Genomic DNA, 20,712 nt, shown 5'->3' with positions numbered 1-20,712 from the left:
CCCCTACCTGGGCTCACCTGGGCTCTCTCCTCTCAATGCTATAATCTTCGGTCTCTTGTCTCCTTCTCAGACAGCTTCCATTTACATCGAAGCTCACCCCCCGGCTTGTCCACACTCCGAACCATCTGCCTCAGGAGCAGGAGCTTTCAGGTGCCCACATGGGCCAGAAAGTTTCCAAGCACCTCTCCATGAGCTTCGTGTGCCTGCCAATGAGCAAGGTGAGACTTTCTGCCCATGGAAGAGCAACTCCATCAGTGTCTCACTCCCCGGGCCCCTGGCCACCACCATCCTGCATCTGCTTCCATGACACTAACTGACTGAGAGCCTCCCTGTAAGTGGAATGAGCCACATTTGACCTTCTGTAGCTGGCTTACTTCACTGAGCACAGAGCCATCTGGCTCGCCCATATTGTCGGCCAAGCCTGAATCTCTTCCTTTTCAAGGCTGTATGGTACTTTGCTGTTTGGAGAGGCCACATATTGTTGATTCATTTGTCCATTGATGGACAGATGTCATGCTGACTGTTCTTTCCACAATAAAAAACACAAGTCATCTCTAGCATTTCTCTCATCTTCTCGAATCCTAAGAGAGCATCTGGGTTGTGACTGGCAAGCTCTCGCTGTTGGGCATCAGGAAGAGGCAGTACATGGCTCAGTTCCAGAAAGGACCAGCAGTGACCTAGAGAAGCCAGGGTGGTCTGGACCCTTGCTTCAAGCTTTTACCTCCTCCATACTCTCCTTCTTCCAATTTAACTACAGCCTACTCTCCTCACTGCTTCCTGGAAGCCTCCCTGACTGCCTGTTCTCAAGATGTGGGCCTTTCCACGGCCCAGGGTTTCGCCTCCATAGCCAAGCAGGCTGGGACCACCCAATGTCCTTTCTATCTCACATGCAGCCTTGGGGTTTTGTTTTAGGTTTTAAAGTCTCTGGATGGTAACATTCAGAAAAGTGCATACAACATAAATATAAGGTGTAGAGGTTATCATGCTAGGGGCTCTTTCATCTTCAGTTGTGTCAGTTCCCAAGGTCGGAGACCCCACGAGCTTCTTTGCCGGCACCTCCCGAGCCAAGGGCAGTGTGGGTGCCCAGTGCAGACAGGATGGCGGATGTATGCAGACCAGGGCTCAAACTCCAACCATGCAGGGGGTCAGGCATGGGACCAAGGGTGCTGCTGGTGCACAGGTGGAGCTCTGGGCAGCAGGGCTACAGACGAGGACAGAGAGGGATGGCCAGGAAGCCGGGAAGGAGAAAGCAGGGTGAGCAGGACCCGGTGGCCCGAACCGCAATAGCTGGGGCTGGGAGCAAATCAGCCAGAGGAAGCTGGCTCAGGGCCAGGGCCTCCCAACTGTACCTGCCCCAGCCCCTGGCTCCGAAAGCCTGGAGCCCTGATGGGCATATGGGCATGTGGGTACCTAGTTCACCTCTCTGACCTCCGAGCCCTTATTCTTTCCCCCTCTTTGGATTCTGAGCATCTGCATTCTCACCCTCCTCTGCTGACCCTGCCATGCGCCACTGGACTGCGCTGCCCACCTCTGCCAGGGAAAAGCAGGTGCAGCGCCAGCTCTGCCCCACCACGGTGCAGAGCACATTAGGGAGAAACAAACAAGTGTTTTCATTTTATTAAACTGTCAGGCATTGAGGTTTGTTTTCCTCACATGCAGGAACCCAGTCTAACATGTTCATTTATTTATTAGTTTGCTGGAGGATATTTTCTGAATACGAGTTTGTGTGCCAGGCGGTAAGTACACAACTCGGACTAGGGCGAGCACGGTCCCTGCCCTCCTGGAGCTAGTCTGACAGGGAAGGCAAACAATATGCAAGTAAGCAGAAAAATAAAGAATATAATCACAGCCTGAGATAAGTAGGAGGAAGGAAGTCAACAGGAATGCCACAATGGAGCCCTGGAGGGTGAGCAGGGGCGGCCTCTGGGGAGGTGACATTTGAGGCCCATAACCAGCTGTGCAAAGAGTAGGAAGTGTTTCAGGTGGAGGAAACTGCAAGTGCAAAGACCCTGGGGTGGGTTCAAAGGACAAGCTTCATTTTTGCATCTTTCATGATGCTTGACCAAAGGCCTATGTGTTTGTTGAATTCATGTGATCCATGATTAAGAAATGGCAAAAAGGCCTCCCTGGTGGCGCAAGGGGTTATTGGCAACCTATGAAGCTGTCCATAGCCTCTGCAGCATGAATTCGATCCCCAGCCAATCTCCAGCCTAGCCAGGGAGCTACCCACATGGTGCAGCAGACCTCTCCTGACTTGCCCGCTGCTCTCCTCAGCAGTGTATTTCAGTCAGTCTGCCTGTTCTGTTCCCCACTCTGTCTCTGGTGAACCCTCTCACCCCCCTCACTGGCCTGTACCCCAGTTCTTGTATTCATAAATAAATAAATCTTAAAAAAAAAAAAAAGAAATGGCAAGAGAAGATAAAACGCCAGGGATTTCAAATCTGGTGCCAACAACCAGGCTGGCAGACACAAGAGGAGAAGGAGGCTGTGGGGATGACAGGATGCCAGTTCGGCCTGGGAGGTGCTGAGTTTGGTGTCTTCCCAGAATGGCAGCTGGAAGCTGGAGTGTGGGACTGTGGAGAACATGAGGCCAGGCTCAGCCTGCGAGTGCGATCCAAGAAGGGCCAGTTGGGAGCCTGGAACGGACTGTCTGAGCGGAGGACAAAGAATAAGAGGCTGAAGGAGCTCAGGTCTGGGGAAATGCCTCATGTGGAGGTGCAGACAAAGCTGGAAGGTCAGGGAAGTAGAAGGGAGCAAGGAGAGGACGATGCAGGCAGAGCCCAGGCAGGAAACACCAGAGCTGAGGCTCGGGAGCTCAGTGGGTGGAGAGGCATGGGGCAGGCATGGAGAGGCCACCTGCCTCTTGGAGGTGGCCAGCGAGGGTCCAGGGTTGTGCAGAGCAGTGAGAGCACAGGGGACAGGGGCAAGACTTGACTATGTGTGGGTGGAGGGGAGGCCTACAGCATCTCTCCAGCCCCTCTTCTCCTTTGCGCTGGCCAGAAAGACCTTCTAGGCTTCTGGGTCTCCAAGTTCATTCCCTGCCTCCTTTGCACTGCTGGCCTCTGTCCTCAGCCCTCCCACCTCTCACGCCCTACACTCTTCAGCTTATTACTCACAGATTTCCTCCTCATCAAAAAGTCCTAACCTGAGAAATTGTAAAACGGTGCAGCCACCATGGAAGACAGTGTGGAAGCTCCTCAGAAAAAATGACAAGCAATCACCATGCACTCAGTGGTTCTCCCTCTGGGGGTTCGCACAGAACTAAAAACGGGCTCCCAAGAGGCACCTACACACGTCCACAGCAGCATGTCCCAGGAGCTGAACCCGGAGTCACCCAAGTGCCCACTGATGAGAACGGATGGACCATGCGGTTAATGCACACAACGGAATATTCAGTCTTAAAAAGGAAGGAAACTCTGACACTTGTGGACCTTGAGGAACGATGCTCAGTGAAATAAGCCAGTCACGGAAGAGCAAACGCTGTAGGATTCCACTTCTAAGGGGTGGCTTGAGGAGTCAAATTCACAGACAGGAAGCAGGAGGGGGTTGCCAGGGGCGGGGAGGGAAGGGGCTGGAAGTTACTGATTAATGGGGGCTGAGTTCCAGCTGGGGAAGAGGGAGTGGAGGGTAGTAAGGGTCGCACAGAAATGGGAACACTCAGTGCCCCTCAGTCACATGCCAAAAAAATGGCTACGATGGTGGATTTTACGTGGTATGCACTTTAACACAATTTTTAAAAATTGAAAAAATTTATGAAGATCAATTTAAAAAATCGGGAACCTCTCTAGCCTCCCTGTGCAAGCGCCCTCTACCCCCATCACCAGGGCTGGTTTGTTGGGCTGCGGGTTTCCGAGCTTGTCACCACCCGGCTGGAGGTTCATCTCCTCCAGCTCCACCAGGGTAGGGGGGCACCCGTGGGACTTGGGGTGTCTGGCACAGAGAGGGCACTCAGTAAGTGCTTAGAGAAAAAACTTCAGTCGAAGAAGAGGAAGGACGGGGAGACACTGAGTGAGGATTTGGAAAGAGGAGATGCAAAGGGGCCAGAGGAGTTCCTGACTGACAGGAGAAGAGGCCGTTATTCTGAGAACAGGCTGCAGCCTGCGGGGCGGTACGGGTGTAGAAAGGCCCCTCCAGGACTAGCAGAAGTGCCGTGTGCAGCAGTGTGGAGCTGCAGGGGTCAGAGCCTGGGGCACAGAGAAGGCGCAGGGTGACCTCTAACTCAGGCTGGAGACTGGCCCAATGGAAATGACACAGGTCCCAGCGAACCTTCGACCCAGGCAGGTGGTCAGGTGCAAGGCCTGGGTCAGTGAGGAGGCTCAGGCCAGGCTGCCTGGACCTTGAGCCAGAGAAGGGACAGTTGACCTGGGTGGAGAGCCAGGGAGAGAACAAGGGCAGGCAGGATCTGTTCCAGAAGCCAGGGCAAACTTCTGTGCGGCTGGGGTGGGCCTGTCGGGCACGTGGCAACCGGGCTTAAGAGCAGGAGGAGGGAGAGCTGGGAGGGGCGGCCAACACTCCTGGGCTGGTCTCGGGGGAGCTGGTAATTAGCTTGAAAAGTCCCCGTTCTTTTCTTTCGTCTGCGAACCTGGCGCACTGTCAGGGAGGGGCCGCAGACCAGACAGCCTTTGAATGTCTCCTTTCACAGCTAGAGCTATTTTTAAGTCCCTCTCAGTTTTTCCTTTTTTGCCCCCTCTTTCCTTCAATCCACACCCTCTATACGTCCGCGTCTTTGAGTGGGAGAGAGGGAGAGGTCAGACTTGTGGGTGGACCAGCTGGGCGCAGCTTCCTGTCCTGCTCCCCAAATCTCACCCTCCTGACTTGGTGCCCCCAAAACATCTGGGAAGGGTGGAACTGGTCACCCTTTATTTAGTTTGACAAAAGCCATATCAAACTGGGAGAAGGGAGGGATGCAGCACACTTCTGGAGGTCTGCTCGGCAGGAGGCTAGAGGTGGGCAATCTGGCCTCACTTCTGCCCTGGTCTTCTAGATGGGGTTTTGGGGGGTCTGATACAACAGCCTTTGGCAGGGTGGGGGCAGATCAGCGGCAGGGATGAAGATTTAAAACGTGGTTGCTCTCTGACCCATGGGAGATTCACCTAGGCAACATCCAGTTCATGTGTATAAGGTGGGTGTGGACAGAGGCACTGCAAGTCACTTTATACAGAATAGTTAGAAACATTGTAAAAACTCCTCAGAAGGTGATGGACAAATAAATAAACCACAGCCATATGGCAGAGTACTATACAGCAGTGAAAAAGAAATTAACCTAAAGCTATGTCTATCAATGTGGGAAAATCCCTGAGAGACTAGTAAAGGAAACCAACCAAGTTGCCCTGAGTTTCTTGCAGTTTGATAAGATTGATGGGATAATAACAACTTCACGAACAATACCATCCATTTTTCCACTCAAAATGGTAAATATGTAGGTAAATACAAGGGGAAAGTTCTGGAAGGATACACAATAAGCTGTGTAGCGCAGTTACTTCTGTGAGGGCTCTGGGGTTGGGGCTGAGAATCCCTGTGATAAACTCATACCGTATGCAGAGAATCCAATAGAACATGCTTTATATGATGAAAATCTGATTTTTAAAGGTGATTTCAACTTAATCTGTCATGACAGCCTCATAGAGAAGAACAAGAGGGCAGAGGGCAGGGTTGCTCAGTTCCATGGGGTAGATAAGAAGGCTGGACCCCTGGCAGTGAGGAGCGGGGACCCTCACCTCTCCCTCTGTGATGCTCCTGTCTCTACCCCTTGGCCCCTGTGTGGGCCGTGTTCCTGGCTGTTCACTGGCTACACCAGCCCTGGCCTCAGCATGACAAACAGGGGCCCCTGTCACAGACGGGAGCTACCTCAGCCCCATGACCCTGGCATTATCAGAGACCTCAGGCAGGATGCTTCTCTGTGCTGGCGCTGGGTCCCACTCCAAAGCTCTGACCTCTGCTTGTTCTTTCACTGCGTCAGGCCTTGCTCCAAGTCTCCTCAGACTTGTACTTTCATCCCTACTCTGAAGCAGAGGCCGTTACTGTTTTCCTGATTTTTATAGACAGGGACACTGAGGAACACAGAGAAGTTGCTCCAATCACTCAGCACACAGAGGGGCAAGGCTATGTTTGCGCCTCTTGTCCCCTCTGCCCCTGCCTCTGGCAATCTCCTTATTCCTGGGGGCAACCAAATGTGGCCTGGTGACAGGAAGGCGGGAAAGCAGGCCCACATGACACCGATGCACACAGATGGCCCTGGAACTCCATGCTTCACCACGGTCCTGAGCAGCCCAGGCTGTGTCCTCTCCTGCCCACCTCCCACCCGGATTCAGAAACAGCAGCTCACATCCCTCCCACCAGCTGGCACTGTCACTGCCCTTCGGTTACCAGCGAAGCCCCTCTTCTAGAGATTAGGTGCAGGGCCCCCTGGTGAGAAGCGCCAGGCCATGGAGGCGATGCAGGTGGTCCCAGAGGAACTCAGGGACTGTGGTGGGAATCATTGTGAGGTGGGGGGTCCTGAAGAACAGAGGGTGGCACACGGACACCCCCCTGATCCACCAGCTCACTCACTCTCCCCAGCCTCGTGCCTAGATCTGATTCCAGAGTGGGGAGAGACCCAGCATCTCAGGCTGGGGACCAAGTCCATGATGAAACCTGGTCTTTTTGCTCCCAGGTTCCACAACCCAAGGATGCCCAGAAAAAGCTAAAATCATGTCTAAATGGTCTGTACTGTGACTCGGATCCAACTTATTGAACCCCTTCAGACCCGCCCCAGCCCCAGCCCCTCACAGGTGACTTCCAGGCACGTGGACGCGGCTGTCATTCTAAAATGCTGCTTTCAGGTAATGAGACTCAGTTGTATCCCTTGGCTCCCCTCACCTCATCATTCCCACTTCACAGATGAGGAGACTGAGGCCCAAGAGTCTGAGGATCAGAATCCAGGCCTGTCTTGTTTCAAATCAGGCAGCCTTCTTCACTTCACCCACAAAGGCATGGAAAAGCCCCAGACTTCCTCCGACCTGGGAAGACCACGGCCAGGGAGGTGGCCCTGGCGTCACGGCCTCAACTCCACTGCACAGGACCCCGTGTCTGCCGTGCATCTCCCAGGGCAGCCCTGATGCTGGGCGACCCCACCTCTGGATCTGTTTCAGAGCCAGAAGGAAAGTTCCCTCCACACTGAGAGGGGATGCAGGGGCCCCTACACACCATCCTCTCCCCACCTTCACATCTCTGATGCCCCACGTCCTACCACACCTTTATCCATGAGGGCCCTACCTTGGGAGTGAGGCTGGGGTCCCTTGGAGTGCTGTCTTCCTCCTCCGAGCTCCCCTGCTCTTCATCCGATGTGAGGTCCTCCTTGGTGGCTGCCGCTGAGATGGGACAGACCTTGTAGGGCTCTGTGTAGGCACTGGAGACAGAGCAGAGGGGAGAGGGGTTAGAGCTACGGTGCAGCCAAGACCAAGTGAACAGGCAGGGCCCTATGGATGCCCAGAGTCAGCAACTGGTGTTCTGTGCCCTCCACTGAGACCCAGAAGCGAAGCACAAACCTTCCCACCCGCCAGGCTCCAGCTATGCTGGTATCCGTGTAGTTCTGTGAGTATGCCAAGCTCTTTGCTGTCTCAGCGCCTTTGCACATCCTGAGACAGACCCCTCTCCCTGTTAGAGATGAGCCAGGCTGGGATGCTGAATAATTGCAAATCACTACAAATAATTACTATGAGGGCAGGAGATGTTCAGTTGGATTAGTCTGGCGGTCTAGACTGGCGTGGTCACCCATCAGTCAGTCTCAAGGTGGCCATGTCCTCTGGGCCTGAATAAGGAATGCAGTGATGTGGAGACAGAGTTTGGAATGTACATTCCCACCTCTCTCCTTGCCATCAGCTGGATGCTGGACAAGATGCAATTCAGGGAATCAGTGTCCACTGAGCTATCTGGGAAGGATCCTGCTTACTTGGCAAATGCTGTGAGGATCAATGCTTCAGAAAGCTGAAACAAGGGTGATAGCAATCTCTTATCTATATAGCTCTGTTATGCAGCCATTGCCATTAATGAATTAAATATACATGCATTCTACAAATACTTATTCATTGCAGCTTTATGCCAAGTCCAGGGTTAGGAAGTAGGAAGTAGGAAGTAGGTACAACACTAGTGAGTAAAACAGACATGCTCAAAAAGGGAGGCTAATTCAAGATGACAGCTTGTGGCAAATGACTGAGACAAAAGCAGTGCTTTCATAGAGACGGACAAGCAGGACTGTTCAGACAGGTCAGGAAGGACTTCCCCAAGGCTGGGACCACAGAGTGGAGGAGTCAGCCCCTGGCAGCACGGGAGCAGAGAAGCATTCCTAGGTAGCAGAGCCACCCTGAAGAGATGAGCCTTCTTGTCTCTGACTTCTGAAGCCCCACAGAGGAGGCTCCTGGCCCATGGCAACATCCTCTTGCCAGGCCCCTGCTCCCGCCTCTTGTCCCACACAGCATGGGGACTGCCGCACAGCCGAGACAGGGCCGGGGCCCTCTCCTGCTCAAACACCTTCACTGGCTCCTTCTTGCCACTGCCCATGAGGTCCCAGACAAGTGCTCACGGACCTCTCTTCACACTCACGTCTAGGCAGCCAGCCTTATACGTTCTTATCAATGTTTATCCTTTTCTTCTGGGAGTGCTGGGATGAGATGCTGGGATGATGCTGAGCAGTTGGGTGGATGATGGGAAGAGATAGGGGAGCATCTTATGCAGCCATTGTGGAGGCAGGGGCACTGTTTGCCTCAGGTATGGGCCCAGGCAAGAGCGGCCAGGGTGGGGTCATCAAGAGAGGAGAAACTGAGTGACCACATGGACTGGTCCCACTCAGCCCAGCTCCCCGCCCTCCAGCACCAGCTGCTAGTTGCAGACGCTAGGGGAATGGTTCCTCCGGGTCCCAGCAGGGACCCTTACGCTCCATGGAGGAAAACCCTTAATGATAGGGACTTAACAGTGAGCTGTGCTCCTGGACCACTCCTCCTCATCAAGAAAAAAAAAATGTGCCAGGCTTTTCCTAGAGTGTTCTGGAAAGGAGGAAAGGAGTCCTGCCAATCCTTCCACGGGGCAAGGGAGTCCCCATGCTCCCAGGCAGTGGCTAATCACAAAGCTGCTGGGCTGCTCATAACTGCACAGAACAGCGAGCCACACGTCACAACTCAAGACACGTTCACTCGCTGCACCATCAGCCCGGCCCCGGCTGCACACAGCAGTTCTACAGCGTACCTACACCGTCCTTGAGTCGACTCTTGTAACATTGCCACTCCCCTGGCCTCGTCGGAGTACTGACACCTGTGATGTCACAGCGTTATTCTCTTAATGCTCTAAGACGGACCATGTCATCATTGCTCTGGAACACGCATGACTGAAGGGGTCTTGCTCGCCCAGGAGACGCATGGACCTGGGGGGAGCTGAAGCTGCGGGGTCTGGCCCAGCACCGGGCGTTCCTCAACTGACCTCAGCTTTGGCCGGACCTGCGGCCCAGACACCATCTATTTTACTTCTTCCTCCGGCTTTTGTTTCCTAGAAAGATGACTTAAATCAGAAGTCAGGAGACAAGGGTTTGGTGGGCATTTCTGACTCATTTATGTCACTGTTCTTAGGGACTGTGAACACAACAGGTAAGTCTCCATTAAAAAAAATACCCTTTCAGGACATAAAAGATCAAGTATAATCCAAATGCCTCTGCGGATTCAGGGAAAGCGAGAGCACTGACTTGATCTTGGATCAAAGTCATTCATTAAATAAGCAAATCAAAACATTTTGATTCTGACACTACAAGTGCCAGCACTGCTGCTCCTGTAAACACCGGGTACTGCTCCAGGCTGGTCTTCAAACACGGGGGAAACACCTCTAAGAAATGTTTTCTTAATTTCTGCCCACACGCTCCGTCCAGCCCCGGCAGAATTTGCATCCTGGCTGCGTAACCAGCCCTCCCTTGAGCCCAGACCCGACACCACACATCACATCCATCTCCCCATCTGCTCCCCTGACCCTGAGTGTCCTTCACACAGCCTGGTGCGGGGGAGGCTGGGCTCTGAGACTTTAGCTATTTAGTGGCTCTGCAGCCACTCAGACACAACCTAGACAAGCCCTCCGCGTTCCCCGCGGCACTGGATGCCGCTAGTGCAGTGGGGCGCGGGCAGGCAGCGCCTTCACACTAGAGCCTCTGGAGGCAGAAGGCCCTCTCCCATCACAGCTAGGTGAGCCCGTCTCCAGGTCGCTTCTTCGAGCACACCGATACCTAGGAGAAAACCCTCTAAGCCAACCGCCTACGCATCTGACTCACCCATCTCTCCACTCTCTCACCCATCCATAAATTCACCCACCCATCCACCCACCCATCTGTCCGATCGCCCACCTACCCAGCCGTCCTTCCATCCACGCATTCCCTCACTCGCTCATTCAACAAATATCAGTTAGGACCTACTTCAAGGAGCTAACACACAGAGGAATCAAAGATGACTGTAACGTTCTCTCTGGCCTCAGAGAAAGTCTGCTCAACCGTCAGGCGGCTGGAGGTGACCCCCGCTCCACCACTCTGAACAACTTACTTAAATGTCCCATGCTTCAATCGTTTGTCTTCTCGCTTTTTAAATCTGTAAATCAGAGGTGATGACATGTGCTGAGGAGAACAGGCAAAGGCCCGGAGGGTCAGCACTGTGAGCTTAGGAGACTGGGTCGCCTGGAACTCAGGCATCGGTCAGAGGAGAGTCACTGTGGGGCTTTGGGCCAGTCACCCATCCTCTCTGTTTCTTGTCTGCAAAGTAGCAGCAGTTCTGCAAGGCCAGCACGGGGTTCAGTGACAACACAAGTGTGAACATGGCCCACTCCTGCACAGAGCGTCCTTCCCAATCAGCCCAGGGCCCATGGAAGATCTAAGTTCTGAACCATTGGACGCATCACCACAGAGCTGCGTCCTCCCTCTGGGTCAACTTGTGCTTTAAAGGGAACGTTTCCCTTTAAAACACAGAGCTCATTACCTTAAGTGACCCTCCCAACGAGCACAGTCCTCTCCAGCTGCCTGGAGTCGTAAAAGGACATGTGTGTCCACGTGGGGGACGAGTGGCTGTAATGGGTCCAGCGCAGTCCAGCTCTGCCCATTAAATCCCATCCTAGTGACACTCGCTGGGAACCAACACCACGGGCACAGCCAAAGCGACCTAATAACTCATAAAGCATGGACGCGTCCCCCGTTGGGGACCTCCCAGTGGGTGCTTCGGCCCAAACTCCGTCCTGTTGGTGTGATATGTGCGAATGAAGCCAGACTGCAGCTGTGATGCCCGTGGGTCCTCCCAGATAGCTGGAGCTTTCCCAGAGCTCACCAAGACGGCGAGGAAGGGCAGGAGGCCTCCCGGCTGAGCAGCCCAGGAGCTGGCAAGTTGGAGATGGAGGACAGAGGACGGCTGGCTCAGTGACCAAGGCCATCCTATAAGCAGAGGAGATGGAAGAGCTTGGAAGTGGACAGAGAGGTGGGCTGGGTGCAAAATCTGGGCTTCCCACATTCAGATACTCAAGCCTGCCCTGTCTCCTCCCCAGACCTCCACCCCCTCAGCACCCTCTCTGGTGCTCTGCAGGGATTAACTTCTCCAGGCCCTCCCCAGGGGGCACCTTCTACTCTGCTTCTTCCTTGTCACCCAAACTGACCCCAAGGGCCACTGAGATGTTCATGGGTACAGATATCTCTGCATTGTAATGGGGATCTTTGCTCTGAAACAGGGAAAGAGCCCAAGAGGACAGGGTCACTGGCCAGGATGCCTGGGTTCACTGCTGACCCCCTGCTAGGGCTGGGCCGTGTGACCATTCTCAGTTTCCACATCTGTAAAATGGAGATGCTGAACACAATGCCCAGAGATGAGAAGCCCCTGTGGGTCCCGCAGTGGGGGCTAGGCTCCCCAAGCAGCTGCCTGCTGGGCCGCGTCATTTCTGGGTTTCTGCTGGCGGTGGGGGGGGGGGGGGGGCGTCCCACGCCAGGGTCGGCCAAGGGATAGTGCTGGGAATGGTTCCCAGAAACATGGCTGAAGGGGAGGCTTTTTTCAAAAGTTCAATTTTCATTTTCCACTAAACAGAAACAGAAGTGTGTCCTTGCTCTCTGACCTGGGACAGCCCCTCCCGCCGCTAAAACGCAGTGTCGATGGTGTCTCAGAGGCTTGCTTTCTTGTCACAAAAGCTCTGTTGCGATACAACTCACATACCATGACATTTACTCTTTTAAAGCAAACAACTCAGTGTTCTTGTATATTCACAGGCTTGTGCAACCATCAGCACCTCTGATTTTAGAACATTTTCATCAACCCCCAAGAACCCCATGCCCTTCAGCAGTCACCCGCATCCCACCCGAGCCCCTGCCAACCGCTAAGCTCCTTTCTGTCTCTGTGGACTTGCCTACTCTGGGCAGTTCAGAGAAGTGAAATCATATAGTGTTTTTCCTTTTGCGACTGGCTTCTCTCAGTCTGATATTCCCCAGGCCCATCCACATGGCAGCAGGTAGCAGCATTTTATCTTCATTCCTGTTTACGGCTGACTAATATTTCACCGTGTGAATTCACCACCATTCATCTGTTGGTGGACATTTAGGTTGTTTCTACTTTTGGGTTCTTAGGAATAATGTTCCCAAGGACACTTGTGGGTGACCCTTCATGTGGACATGTGCTTTCCTTTTTCTGTAGATATTTGGGAGAATGGGCGGCCTACAGGTTTCACGTTTTGAGGCACTGCAGCCTGCCTTCCGCGTGGCTGCACCACACGACATGACTCCATGGGTGTATGGGGTATGAGGGCTCCAACTTCTCCACCTCATCGACACTGGGTATTGTCTTCTGTTTTCATTTTAGTCATCCTAGTGATATGAAGAGGTTTATAGGGAGCTTCAGGAATTCTGTTCTCCTTGACACCAGCTCAGCCTCCTCCTGCCCCAACGAAACTACTGTATTTCTCAGCCAAAGAGATTTTCGGACATGAACTAAGATTTGGAGGTTCAGGTGGGGGTGGGGGTTAATACTTTTAAACTATTTTTTTTAAAGGAGAACTCTTTTTTGTTTGTTTGTTTATTTATACAAGCACTGGGTACAGTCAGAAGCGCGGGAGGGTGAGAGAATTCACCAGAGCCAGAGCGGGGAGCAGAGCAGGCAGAAAGACCGAAGGACACTGCTGAGGGGAGCAGCGGGCGGCAGGAGAGGTCTGCGCGCCATGCGGGACCCTCCTCTGGAGGCCAGGGAGCCACCGGGGATCGAACCGGTGCTGCAGAGGCTGCGGGCAGCTTCGCAACCCAGCGTTCAACCGCTGCGCCACCGGGGAGGCCCTAGGGAGTTAATAGTTTTAAAAGATCTGCAGCGGCCTCCTGAAATGATGGGCCAACAGAGAGGGAACAGACAAGGGGGTAGAAAAGTCCCCCCCCAGAAGGATGGTCTCTTAGGTTTCTGGCCTGTCAGCAGCTCCAGTCTCAGGCGACTGACCCTACATTCTGGCCACTTCTGGGCCCACAGCAGAGGACAAAGGCAGAGGGAACAAGAGCTGGAGTTCTACCTCCTCACAGCCTGACCCGGTTCTGCCACTTGTCAGCCCAATAACCCTGGGTCAGCTGCTTAACCTTCCTCAGTTTCCTCTGTAAGAAGGAGGCGATGACAGTGCTGACCTTCCCAGGGTCTCTGAGGTTAGATCAGTGAGGTAGGGGAACGCTCAGGACACTGCCTGGTGATTTTATCTGCCATAATCAGTTTGAGCTAAAAGTTGGGACAGAGTTACTGACTGATAGTTACAGACCTGGAGTCTAGTCTTCCCTCCGCCACTAGTTTGGGGTGTGGAGCCGAGCATACCCTGTGGACCCCTCACAGACAGAATCGCAAACAGAAGACCCCTGCTCCCCTCCACTTGGCCCTGCGCCACGGACACCTCTCCCCGGGCGGAGGGCCTGCTCTGCACAGCTGCCAGTGCCCGCGCCCTGCAGAGTGGGGACTCAGCGAGGAACACCTGCAGTCAGCTTGTGAACTGACTCCAGAGGAAGCACCGCTGCCAGGTAGGTTCCCGTGTGCGTCCGACAGGGATTCTGGAAGTTCCCAACTCACAGCTGCCCCGCCAGACCAGGCACACGGGACGGAGCACCTGCTGCTCCGCTTTGTGGGCTTGACTCCAATGCGGCAAGGGCCCTGGAGGCCCCAGCGGCCCAGCGGGAAAGCAGGCAGGCAGGCAGGCAGGCAGGCAGGCAGGCAGGCAGGCAGGCAGGCAGGCAGATGAGGGCAGGGTGGTGCATGCTAGCAGGAAAAGCACAGAAAAGTGACCCTGCACGAGTGTGCAAGTTCATCCAGCAGGAGACAAAGAAAAGGATGATGGGGAGAACATTCTCGGGGAAATTCAGGCGAAGGCACAGAGGGGAGAAATGTCAGGCCCGGGGAGCGGGGGACTGTCATCACCCCCACGAGGTAAGGAGGGCTGGGATGAGAGGCTGGCGAGGTCTCCCAGAGGAAATGGGGAGCCAGTGCCAGGTTTAAGCCAAGGAAGGAGCACCTGGGAGAGCAGAGGGAGGGGGCACTGGAGGCTGGAAATGAGATTGGGGTGACTGGGGCAACGAGGAACCCACGGATGAAGAAGCGGCGTGGGAAACAACCTATTGCCTCGATCTCACAGATGAGAAAACAGGCTCCTGGGCGCGGCGGGGACCTGCTGGGGGGCCCAGTCATCAAGCAGCAGTGCCCAGACTTACACTCGGCTCCTGCATCCGCGACTCCAACCCCCGTCCCTTACCGGGCAGGAGACTCGGGCAGGGACCGCGCCTGGCAACTGGCACAGACTCAGTGAATGTAGGTTTCGCTCCGATTCTTATTTGGACTTTTAAAAATAACCCAGCCTCCAGTGCAATCCACGCAGGGCCCATTTTTACAAAATTTCAATGTAGACACACTTGGTGAGGAAGGTTTCTGGGGTGCACTGAGGCCCCCCTGTGCTGCGAGGGTCACAGGGCAGGATGGGGCTGCCTGCTCCAGGCCCATTTGAGCCTCAGAGTGGGCTTGGCTGTGTCTTGGGGCTCAGACAGTCACCTACATGACAGGTGGGAAAAGTGAGGTCCAGGGCATTTTCCTCAGCTCCTAGGAAACTCCCTTGGTGGAGGGGCTCTCCAGGCATTCCGGCTTGGGCCAGCTTTGGAGGGGGATGAGGGGGTGTGGGGGGAGTGGGGGGGAGGGGGGAGGCAAGGGAAGGGGCGGCCTGGTTGGGACATGGGACTGTTCCCTTTAACAACAACAAAAAGCCTCTTCCTCAGGGGGGAAAGAAGGGGTGCCACCAGTGCCCAGACACACATCTGGGTGGGGGAGGCCTGCTGCCCTCCCCACCCCCAGCTCCTAAGCCTTGTCATGCATTTCCTGTAAACACTGACACTTCCTCCCTGGGGAGGGCCTGGCAGTTGGGGGGGCCACACCCCTTCAGCCAGCAGAGCCCAGCAGACAATGGCTGACCCAGGGCTTGAGCTGGCCACTCCACACCCCAGGCTCCCTGGACCTAGAGAAATGCCACCTTTGCTAGAGCTGGACAGTCTAGTGCCCCCAAGTCATAGGTGGCAAAGTCAGGCTGGGAAGGTGATTGGTCCCAGTCTGCACAGCGAGGCTATCACACAACGCAGGGCCAGCTGTGCAGCCCCTGTGACTAGACCTTCTACACTGAGGGTGGCAGGTGGGCTCCAGAAGGCTGCTTAGGAGCACGAACTCTGGAGCCAGAACCTGGTTCTCCACCACTTAGCAGCTCTGCAACCTCGGGCATCTCTACAACGGCGGGAACAGCACCAACCTCACCAGGTTGGAGAGGGCCTGGAGAAGCACCTAGGACAGTACGCTGCACGGTAGCCACAGGCTGTTGCCATTTCTAAGTGTTCACCGAAAGCTGCACCTAGGACAGTCCCAGGCCTCTAGGGTACAGCCCAGCAGGGATGTGCTCTAGGCTGGATTTCCAAACTCCAAATGGTTCAATTAGGAGGTTCAATTAGGAGGGCAGCTCTAAGACGCAGGGAACTCTTATCCTGCCAGTAACTCACCCTGTGAGTTTGGGTAAAAAGCTCCCACCTCTGAGCCTCACTCTCCTCATCTATCAAGTGGCCACTAAACCCCCACTCTGCAGGCTTTGTGGGTTGTTGGGAGATCAAACAAGACAGTGGACAGCAAGGCCAACCCATGTGCCACGGGTGGAAGGTGGGGGCCACATTCCCAAGGAAGCCATTGAGAAGCCTCATCTAGGTGATAAACTCTGAATGTCTTTCTTGGTGAAGTGCTAACATCCTAGTTGCGCTGAGAGCCTCCTGCAGACCAAGCCCCCGGCAAGCGCCTACCTGCATGATTTCACACAAGCTCAGGCCAGGGTGTGGGGTGTTAGCACCCCAGGTCTCAGATGACAAAACTGAGGCCTGGAAGTGGTGGAGTTGGGACTAGAACTCACCTCTCTGACACCAAAGAAACTATACATGACTGTCACCTCCTGTGATTCGCCTTGGACGGAACATCTTGGCTCTAGGAGTGGGCCGCACGAGATGGGCCTCCTTACTGTCCAACCAGGACGTGCACGCCAGGCTCAGCCCACAAACACCTCCATGTACTTCATTGCAACTGGCTCTTCCCGTACGCCTGGGAGGTGGGTTTCATCACCTCCAGCACAGAGGAGAGACAGAGGTCCAGGGAGGCCTAGAGACCAGCAGGGATGCCACGGGAAGAGTAGAAGGGCAGGACAAGAACCGGGCATCTGAATCCATGGCTGAGAAGTCTCCCCTGTGTGAGGGACAACGCCTCTATGTTCCCCTAGTGGACCTCATGGGACCTGCACAGTGCTCCCCTCCTCTGGACCCAGTGCCGGGGCATGTCATCAGGCGACAACCCCATGGGCCCGGTGCCGTGTGGGCTGTGCTGAGGGCCCAAGGCAGGCATCTGGAAGTATTTACGAGCTGTGCAGCTAGGCCTGCTTTGCTCTGGTTAGTAATTGCTTTGAAATCTGAGTTCTGAGAGCGGGGCTGCAAGGCCAGCTGGCACAGCTGTTGCCCCACACGCCCAGGACAGAGACTGCAACAATGAGAGGCTGGGAAAACACCCATCGCATAGGCAAGGCTGGCTTGGGACTAAAGAAAGTGCTGGAAAAGAGACAATGAGCTGGAAAACAGAACCTCTAGGGATGGCAGGGCGCCCAGCCCGATCCTCACAAACCCCACCTTTCAGTCCCCTGTGGAACAGGCCCCCAAGTACCCAAGCAGCTGAAGCCTTTTCTTCCACATAAAGATCAGACTGTGTGCCCAGGTTCAGTGACAGTGAGCCGTCCCCAAGTTGGTGATGCAGGAGGAAGATCTCATGTGAAGCATTTCCATGAGAGCCAGTTGCCTCCACCTCAAAAAACCAAGAGCTTTCTGCGTGGGGTCTCCCCTCTGTACCTCCAGCTGCCTGGAGCAGCCTATTCCTCTTTCCTGTGCCCTCCTCGCTACCTGCTGGACACTGCTCCACTCCAGTCTCCACCCCCTCCAGATTCTGGGATCCGTCCTGCTGTGGTCAGGGAGGAGCTGGGGGATTTCAAGGCCCAAACAGAAAGTGCATTAGATGGTTTTCGCGTTTACAGACATCTTGTGAGGTCTGTAAGACAAAGGGGAGTCACAGCCCCATGGACACCAAGTCCGCCCCCTCTTCTGCCCCAGGGCCTGGCACCAGCTGTAGCAGGCCCGCTAACTTCATCCGGCCTGCACCACCTGCTCCCAGATTTCCTGATTCCAAGAAACTTCCCACAGCTCTCAGAGCAGGAAGAGGCACTAACAGATAAAAATGGTGGTAATGGGGCCTCCCCTGGTGGCGCAGCAGTTGAGCGCTGGGCTGCGAGGCTGCCCACAGCCTCTGCAGTGCCGGTTCGTTCCCCGGCCGCTGGCGAGGGTCCCACCAAAAAAAAAAAAATGGTGGTAATGCCTTGGCCTTGTGAGGGGAGAAGAGAACCCCGTGTCTGGAGGTCCAGCCGCTACAAACTACATTCGCCTAAATCCTAACTGCCCAGAGTGAAGCAGCTTCGGAGTCTGGCTGAACGCAGCCTCTCCTTCAGGGCATCCTGCGCGCCCGCAGGGCCGGGTCCCTGTCTGCCTCACGATGGGAGTGACCTGGGCGGGGCGTTGGCATCGGGAGGATTTTGTTGACACGGGTGAGCAACAGGAAAGGAAATAAAACAGGCCTTTTCTGAATGAGCAAAAGCAGAATGTCTAACTCTCAAATGCCAGGAAGCACAGAAGCTAGAATCTGAGCTGAGGGAGACACCTGTCCTTTCCAGCGACTCCAGGACCAGGGCTTCCTCGCATGCCCGAGAAGGTAGTTGGTCTCCAGCAGGTCTAGGCAATCCATGAGCACAGCAGGGTTAGCAAGAAGAAAGAGGGAAAGACTTTGCAGGAGTGAGAAACGGCATGAACAAGGCAGGAGATGGCTTGGGGTGGCCTATTCAGCAGAAATTGGGGTTCCCTTCTCATTCAAACACAATGTGTCTAATTCAATTCTTCCAAAGGGTCTATGAGGTAGGAAGTCCTGGCTCCAGTTCACAGATGAGAAAACCAAGGCCAGAGATCTGCCCGGGCTAACCCCTCACCACGCTGCTGTTTGAAACCTCGCAGCAGGGTTGAAGGGGCTGAAGGAAAAGCCACGTGGTTGGAGGAATGCTCCCTAAGGATGAACTGGGGGTGCCTGGGGGGTTGTTATAAATGAGACCCCTGCACAGAACCCCAGCCTGCAGATCAGAATCTCTGGGCGCAGGGCCCAGAAACCCTCAAGCTTGGGGGTGTGAGTGTGGTGGTTTGACGGCACACTGAGACGGGAAAACTACTGCAGCCACGTCGGGAGTCTCAAGTTCTAATCCCAGCTGCCCCAACCGTGCAAGCCCAGGCAGCCTGTCCCTTTCCTGAGCCTCAGCTTCCCCACCAGCAGGTGGGGGTCCCTTCCCTTTAACTCACGGGGCTGAACACACAGGGGTGACCCCAGGACACCTGCCTTCCCTCCAGCCCCAAGAAGGAGCTTCCTGGAGCTCTGTCCATGAACAAACACTCCCTGACGGGGAAGGGCTGGCCGAGACCTCATCAAGGGCGGGGGAGGCGGGAGTGTGGGGTGGACCAGGCACAGCTCCCAGGTCCTGCCCCCCGCCCCCCACTCACACACACACATCAGAGCAAGCTACATGGCATCCAGATGGCCCTCCGCATGCGAGCCTGCTGCTGCGGGGCCCTGGGGCAGAGGGCTAAGAGCAGCCAGGCTGACGCAGTGACTCAGTGTCAGCCCCCAGGAGAGCAGCTGTGTCTTCAGAGGGAAGTGGAGCCCGGTCCCAGCCTGCCAGGCTAAGTGGAAAAGGCCTCAGCAGAAAGGACATCTGGCCCAGCACGCCCGCCTCTCTCTTCTCCCGGCCAGAGAGTCGCTTCTAGTGCAGGGTCCAAGCTGCAGAGAAGCCAAGGGCTCCCAGGCGGCTGAGCACAGGGCCCCTCCGCTCGGTCTTTGCGGAGACCCTGCTGGCGCCAGAGACCCAGCCCCTGCCTGGAGAGCCAGAGTCTAAAAAGAAAAACAACAAATCAACTAAAATGTCAAACACAAGAAAAAGGCAACTCGATTTAGACTCTCTTCTCCATGAAGAAATAGCAAGTATTCCGCTCGGGGTTGTAAAATTAGGGATGAGAAACATCAGGTTTCAGGTGATACAACAAATTCTCTCTTAACGGAGGAATTGTTTCTTATATTAATTGTGGGGAGGAAGCACAGCACAGAGGAGTCCCCAGGGGCAACTGGCTTGCACAAGATGATACGGTCACGGAGACCAGTGTTTGACACCCCTCCTGTCCATCTTCCACTCGCCCCTCCACACACCTGCACAGCCACACTCCGTGCTGAAACTGCAGGTGTCTATAGACACCACAGGAAGGGGGAGCCGGGCTTGCTTGCCAGAGCTTGCCACGGAGCAGGGAAGCCGGCAGGAAATCCCAAAGCCATTGAGAAACAGGTGGCATCAGCCACTCAGTGCCAGAAGATACAACGAGGGCTTTGAGGGGAAAGCAGTAGCTCAAATGGGCCCCACTGTACCCCCAGGAAGGGGTGCACCCCAAAGGAGTGGCAGAGCAGCTGGGCATAGCACAGCACAGACGCAGCTGTGGGAGTCAGAAGGCTCAGGATGTGGCGTGGGTAAGACAGCAGACAGCCTGAGGGACATGGTCCCCAGAAGTGTGCAAGGCCCCGGAGGTGGGTTCTGGGGGCTGCCACAAGGTGGGGCAATGAAGACGGGGCAGCCTCATGGTCCAATGATTTAGGTTTGGGGGTGTGTGCTCAGTTGGGTCCCTGAAAGATGCAGTTGCATAACTGGGGCTCCCGTCCCAGGAAAAAAGCACCCCTGTGAGGCTGAGCATGGTCCCAGCTGAGATGGGAGCTGAATGCCTGGAATTTAGCAACAGCCTGAGTCCTCCTTGGGGTAAAGGGACTGTGCAAAGACCCTGAGAGCAGCTGGGGGTGGTTAAGGAAGGTCCTGCCAGGAAGAACACACTCAGGAGGCTGCGAACTACAGGAGCAGGCAGGAGAGGGTTGATTGGGGCACAGGCACCCCTCAATCATACCCTAAGCACAGCGCTGTCTGGCTTTCTTTTTACACTCAGATGCACGGGAGATCCCTTGGGACCCACACCCCACCTGTGTCCTCTCTAGATAAACCAGAAAGGACAGCCGTCAGTTATCCTGTGCCCCTGGGCGCTGACTTTTCCTGTAT

The 20,712-nt window shown here is 55.0% G+C and overlaps 1 protein-coding gene across 1 annotated transcript in view; it reads right to left on the bottom strand.

The window, feature by feature from the left end:
- Positions 1 to 20,712, bottom strand: part of FGD5 (FYVE, RhoGEF and PH domain containing 5) — a gene marked incomplete at its 3' end in the record, with an annotated part of 78,314 nt that overhangs the window by 38,311 nt on the left and 19,291 nt on the right. Inside the window, exon 2 of the mRNA XM_084247927.1 lies at positions 7,255 to 7,387. Within this exon, the coding sequence (XP_084104053.1) occupies positions 7,255 to 7,387 (133 nt within the window). The remainder of the gene's footprint in view (positions 1 to 7,254; positions 7,388 to 20,712) is intronic.

The sequence above is a fragment of the Talpa europaea genome (genome assembly GCF_964194135.1).
Source record: "Talpa europaea genome assembly, chromosome: 11".
Taxonomy (NCBI): domain Eukaryota; kingdom Metazoa; phylum Chordata; class Mammalia; order Eulipotyphla; family Talpidae; genus Talpa; species Talpa europaea.
Note: the sequence above shows the minus strand (reverse complement) of the source record. Positions and strands in the feature narration are given on the sequence as shown.